At 41.2% G+C, this 6,618-nt stretch overlaps 1 protein-coding gene across 1 annotated transcript; it reads right to left on the minus strand.

The window, feature by feature from the left end:
* Positions 1–2,110: 2,110 nt before the first annotated feature.
* On the minus strand, positions 2,111–6,072 carry LOC150032774 (uncharacterized). Its single transcript, XM_090307014.1, has 6 exons — positions 5,889–6,072; positions 5,487–5,702; positions 4,846–5,255; positions 3,878–3,961; positions 2,687–3,700; positions 2,111–2,572 (listed from the first exon to the last, which is right to left on the minus strand). The coding sequence occupies exons 1-6, from the start codon at positions 6,070–6,072 to the stop codon at positions 2,111–2,113; spliced, it is 2,370 nt and encodes a 789-aa protein (XP_090163140.1).
* Between the last annotated feature and the right edge of the window lie 546 nt (positions 6,073–6,618).

A 6,618-nucleotide genomic window follows, 5' to 3' on the forward strand; every position in this document is an offset into this window, starting at 1 on the left:
CAACCCATTCAACAACACCTACAATCCGGGGGTGGAGGAGCCATCCTAATTTTGGTTGGGGCGACAATCCCAACCTAGGGGTGCCAATGAACCATCAAGGGGGTAGAAGAGGGAATCCTCCATTTCACCATAATCAGGGGCAATCAAGACCGTAGAACCAGCAACCTTCATCATCATCTAATGCCTTGGAAGGATCGTTAGAGGCACTGCTGAAATAATACATGGACAAGAACGATGTAGTAATGCAAGCCCAAGCATCCTCTATACGAAATCTGGAGATCCAAGTGGGCCAACTGGCCTCTGAGCTAAGAAGTCGGACACCTGGAACACTGCCCAGCAATTCTGAAGCCCCAAGATCAACAGGGAAAAAGCAATGTCCGTGAAGACATTGAGCAGGCAAGCCTAACCGGCTGGATAGATGTGGATTACGAGCATCAAAGACAACGCAAATTTTCGGTCTATATCTCGATACTACATTTATTTTGCTTTACTAAATCCCTTCTTTGATTTTTAACAAAGTTTTAATAATTCATTTAATGCAAATTTTGACTCTTCGAATTTCATTCTTCAGTTACTTCTGTGCATTTAATTCATTACTGCCTTTAATTCTTTGAGTTTTCTGTAGTCAGTGTATGAGCTTTAATTTGTGAATGATTGAGTCATAAAGAAAAATAAATAATAATAGTAATAAAATAAAATACTTGTGTAAAACATAAGTTACGAAAATAAAACATTGAACAACAAGAAAGCAAGATGACCATGGGCGCATCCCAAACCTACTAGGAATGCATTGTGATCACCTAACTCAACTGTATTGAGTTGAGAGGTGTGTTGCACTCATATATGTCCTTTGCCCATCCTTAGCCAAATGCACTATGTCGAGGTATCGTCCAGAAATGCGTTGGTTAAGGGGTATGTTGCGGGTATATATGCACTATTGCCCGTCCTCTGCAAAGATGCAGTTGCGTTATTGGACACAATGCGTTATACCTTATTCTGCGTCCATTCAAATAAAATATTAAAGAAAATTTTGTCTGGTAATTTGGGAAGAAGGCCAATTGATTCGTATCCCCATGCAATTATGCCTTGGCAGACAAAAGGATGCTTTTTTTGAAAATTCCATAAATACAGGAGGTGGAACGACGCGCCTGTTGAGATGCTCGAGGTTAGTCGTCGCACAAATTCCCAGTTAAAGGACATAATTCCCGGTTAAACTACTTAGAACTCTTAGCAAAATATCTCAAATAGTTCATTTTACTAAAGGAACTTTCATCAACAAAGACAGCTTTACTAGCGAGATCCTCATGAGCGAGATCCTCCTCATGAGCGAGATCAAACTTTTCCTAGCAAACTTTCATCCTAGTGATACTCACCTTACCAGCGATATTCAGCCCAATTTCTAGCGAGATGTTCAGCACAAAATTAGTGAGATTTCCCTCATAAGCAAGATCCTCATTCTTCTTATCTCGCTATAGCTCTTCACGGTGAGCTGTGTGCTTGTCCTTCCTAAGCAGTTGTCTGCTTATGCACAGATTCTCTGTTATAACTTAAAAAATTTATATCTCAAAATCTAGAGCTCTTTTCAAGAAACTTCCTTCCACAAACTTGTTTAGAATTGAGTAACTTTCTTTCCTTAAAAGTTCAGCCGAGAATTCCTTATAGTTTGGCTTGGAACTTCCAATCTTCACCTCGAGCCCTGATTAACCCGAGATTCTACCTCCTCTGCACTTTCTTCACTTATTGTTCTTCTCTTTCTGCAATATTTCTCCAGAAAGAAAATCTCACAAACTAGATTCTCCCAGCTTTCAAATGGCACAAGTTTCACTAAATTTGCTTATGCCAATTGCCGAAACCAGGCTTCTGAAGTTCCTTTTCCAAAAACTTCTCGCCGCCTCTTGAGTTCAAGGGTTAACCGCCACGTCACCCCTCATTTAATATGTTTTTCCTTCCCTTCCTTCATAATTCCTATAAATAAACATGAATTGCTACTTAATAAATATGTAATATATTATTCCTTTGGCTAAACATGCTTATTTAGGAAACCTAGAGTTCAGGGTTTACAATCATCTTCCCTTAAAAGAAATTTCGTCCACGAAATTTACCTAATATGTCATTCGAAAAGTTGAGGATATCTCTTCCTCATTTGCTCTTCAGATTCCAAGGTTGCTTCCTCGATTCCATGATTATGCCATAGCACCTTCACCAAAGGAATCGTCTTATTTCGGAGTACTTGGTCTTTTCTGTCCAAAACCTCGATGGCCTCTTCCTCGTAATATAAATCTTCTTTAAGCTGTATCGGTTGTGCTGGTAGTATGTGCATAGGATCAGGCACATATTTCCTTAGCATTGACACATGAAATACGTCGTGAATACGAGCTAGCTCCATCGGTAACTGCAACCTATAATCTACTGGACCAACTCGTTCCACAATTTCATATGATCTGATGTATCGTGGACTTAACTTCCCTTTTCTCCCAAATCGAAGAATTCCTTTCCATGGGGACAGCCAAAGAAATACCCGTTCTCTGACTTCAAATTCTAGTTCTCTTCTTCGATTATCAGCATAGCTCTTCTGTCTATCGCGAGCCGCCTTAAGATTATCCCTGATAAGTTTCACATTCTCCGTTGTTTGTTGAACTAATTATGAACCCAATAATTGTCACTCTTCGACTTCATTCCAGCATACTGGGGTTCTGCAAGGTCGACCGTACAACGCTTCATAAGGAACCATTCTGATACTAGAATGGTAGCTATTGTTGTATGCAAATTCAATCAACGGTAAATGTGTATCCCAAATTCCTTTGAATGGTAATACACAAGCTCTTAACATATCTTCCAGTGTCTGTATAGTTCTTTCCGACTGTCCATCTGTTTGCAGATGAAAAGCCGTACTGAAATGCAATTTAGTTCCCATAGCCTTCTGTAAACTAGGCCAAAATTTTGAGGTGAACCTCGAGTCCCTATCCGACACTATCGATATTGGGGCTTCATATTGACTGATTATCCTATCCACATAAATCATAACTAGACAGTCTAGTGTAAAAGTAACTTTTACTCGTATAAACTTGGCCATCTTAGTTAGTCTATCGACTATTACCCAAATGCCATCGAATCCTGAGGGTGTCTTAGGAAACCCAAATAGAAAGTCCATTGTCACATGCTCCCACTTCCATTCAGGCACTGGGAGTGGATTGAGTAATCCTGCTGGTCTTTGCCTCTCAGGTTTTACTTGTTGATAGATTATACATCGGTCTACATATTCTGCTATGTCTCTCTTCATCCCAAGCCACCAGTAAGATCTCTTCAAAGTTCTATACATCTTGATGCTCCCTGGATGCATAGCGTAAGCGGAACTATGTGCTTCCTCTAGAATGGCTTGTTTAAGTTGTAGCTTGTTAGGCACACATATTCTCCCCTCTTTTTCTAGTACATTGTCTGCCCTCAGTTGAAAGTCAACCCTGATGCCCTTACTTACATCACCAGCAATCTTCTGAAGATCAGGGTCTTTCAACTGGTCCTGCTTAAGATTTTCTACTAAGGTAGGCCTTACCTGGAATGTAGCTATCGCTCCTTCTGACGGTTCCACTGATAAGGTGGTTCTAGAATTCCTAAATTCTTGCAATAACATTCCTCTTCTTGAACCAATAATGGCCTTGGGTCCCGAGGATTTTCTACTTAGTGCATCTGCTACAACATTAGCCTTACCAGGGTGGTAATCGATGGAACAGTCATAATCTTTGATCAATTCAACCCATCTTCTTTGTCTTAGATTCAACTCTTTTTGACCAAAGATATATTTTAAGCTTTTGTGATCTGTGAATATTCTGTAGCCCTCTCCAAATAGGTAATGTCTCCACAGCTTCAGAGCCAAAACAACTGCTGGCAACTCCAGATCATACGTAGGATAAATGTTCTCATGCTTCTTAAGTTGACGAGAGGCATATGCAATCACCTTCCCATCCTGCATCAACATACATCCAAATCCTTGTCGGGATGCATCACAATAAACCTCAATTTTTTTACCTGGAACAAGCAAGGTAAGCATTGGTGCTGATACTAGTCTCTATTTCAGCTCCTGAAAACTATGCTCACACTTTGACGACCATTCAAACCTCATGGCTTTCTTTGTCAGGTTCGTCAATGGAAGAGCTATCTTAGAGAAACCCTCCACAAACCTCCCATAATAACCTGCCAAACCTAGGAAACTGCGTATGAAATAGTCGTGGGTCGTTCCCAATTAACTATTGCTTCCGTCTTCTAGGCATCTACACTAATGCCATCTGCTGAAACAACATGCCCAAGATATACCACCAGATCTAACAAAAAATCACATTTACTGAATTTAGCATACGACTGCCTATCTCGCAGCGTCTTCAATACTATCCTCAGATGGGTTATATGATCCTCTCTAATACTAGAATACACCAACATATCATCAATGAATACTATCACAAACTCGTCCAAGTAGGGATGAAATATCCTGTTCATAAGATCCATGAATACTACATGGGCATTTGTCAGTCCGAATGGCATTACTAAAAATTCATATTGTCCATATCTTTTTCTAAATGCGGTTTTTGGAATGTCAGCTTCCTTCACCTTTAGTTGATGATAACCCGATCTCAGATCTATCTTCGAAAACATCGTGGCTTCTCTTAGCTGATCAAAAAAATCATCAATTCGTGGTAACGAATATTTATTCTTAATCGTTACCTTATTCAGCTGCCTATAGTCGATACACAATCTAAGTGTACCGTCTTTCTTCCTCACAAACAATACCGGAGCTCCCCAAGGCGATACACAAGGTCGAATGTATCCCTTGTCAATTAACTCTTGCAGCTGAACCTTTAATTCTTTCAACTTAGTTGGTGCCATTCTATACGGTGCCTGCGATATAGGGGTTGTTCCTGGAATTAAGTCAATAGTAAACTCCACCTCTCTGTCGAGTGGTAATCCTGATAGTTCTTCAGGAAATACATCCCGAAACTCATTTACCACAAGGACATCTTCTGGGTTCAGCTCTTTCCCTTGAGCAACCACTAGGTGAGCCAGATAGGCTTTACATCCCTTGCTCAATAGCTTCCGAGCTTTCACTGCCAATATCAGATTCCCCGCGGTTAATCTTTTGATTCCTATCAACATTGCATCCTGGCCATTTGATTTTCTAAGCATTACCTCCATCTTGTAACAGTCTACTGAAGCACGATACTTATTTAGAAAATCCATCCCCAAGATAGCATCAAACTCCAACAGTTCTAAGGGAAGTAAATTAGTATAGAAGTCCTGACCATTGATCAGTACCTCACAATGATTATAACATCTATCTACTATTATCACATCTCAGAGAGGGGTAAAGATAAATAACTCTTCAAGGATAGGTTCAACCGACTTATCTATACTAGATGCATACATGCTAGATATAAATGAATGTGTGGCACCAGGGTCAAATAAAACATAGGCAGACTATCCACATAATATGACATTACCGGTCACAACATCTGGAAACTCCACTGCCTCCTGGTGTGTCACAACGTACACTCGCCCCTGTTGTTGTGGTCGACCTACGACATTCTTCTGCTTGGCACCACTTGACTCTTCGCCTCGATTTCCAGCACTCTTTGGTTGGTTAACTGTCTGGGAGGTTGTCTGTTGTGCTGTTGGGGCGTCCCTGTTCACCTGAGGAAAATCCCTCTTGAAATGCCCTATTTATCCACATTGGAAACATACACCTCTGCCACTATAGCATGCCCCAAAATACCCCTTGCCACAACTAGGGCACTTCGGTCTATTGTCTGTGCTAGCTATCAACTCCCCAGCTTGTGGCATCTTTGGTTGACTAACTGCACTGGCCAAGGGTCTCGATTTCCTTTTCTTGGATCCCTGCTAACTGGTTCCTCTGAATTGGCTTCCACTAGTCTGAGTTGCAACTGGAGGCCTGGATCCCCTGTCTCTAGGCTCTACTACTACCTCACTGCCTCTTGGCAACTGCTCATCATCTGCCAAACTCCGCTCGACTCGTGTTGCTATTTCTACTAATTGGTTAAAATCTAGCCAGTTAGTCGTAGACGTCATCGAAGTTCTAATTTCTTTCCTTAAACCCTGTTCAAGCTTCCTGCATCTATCTCTTTCCTCAGCAATAATCGGTAGGCATATTGCAATAACTCTATAAATTTCTGCTCATATTCTGCCACTGACATCATTCCTTTCATTAATCTGAGGAACTCATCCCTTTCTGCATCCTGGAATGAGCTGGGGTAATACTTGTCTTAAAAGGCCTTCCTGAACTCAGGCCATAACATCGTATCTGTGCTGGCTCGTCTGGCGGATATCACTTTCCACCATTTCTCTGCTCCTTTCTATAGTTGAAAGGTAGCTAGCCCTACTTTCCTGTCCTCTGGACAACTCATAACATTGAAACATTTTTCAACTACATCCAGCCATAACTTGGCTTCAGCCGGGTCTGCTGTACCTTCAAATGTCATAGCCGCTAGGGCTTTAAACCTCTCAATACCATATTTCTTCTTTGGGTCTGCTCGTATGAGCCCACACTGGCTGCTAACCTCTGCACTATCCTGTCAAAAACTACATCTTCTATCTGCGAATCTACCCTTGCCTGGG

The sequence above is a fragment of the Benincasa hispida genome, chromosome 11 (assembly GCF_027475165.1).
Source record: "Benincasa hispida cultivar pf3 chromosome 11, pf3_genome.v1.1, whole genome shotgun sequence".
Classification (NCBI taxonomy): Eukaryota; Viridiplantae; Streptophyta; class Magnoliopsida; order Cucurbitales; family Cucurbitaceae; genus Benincasa; species Benincasa hispida.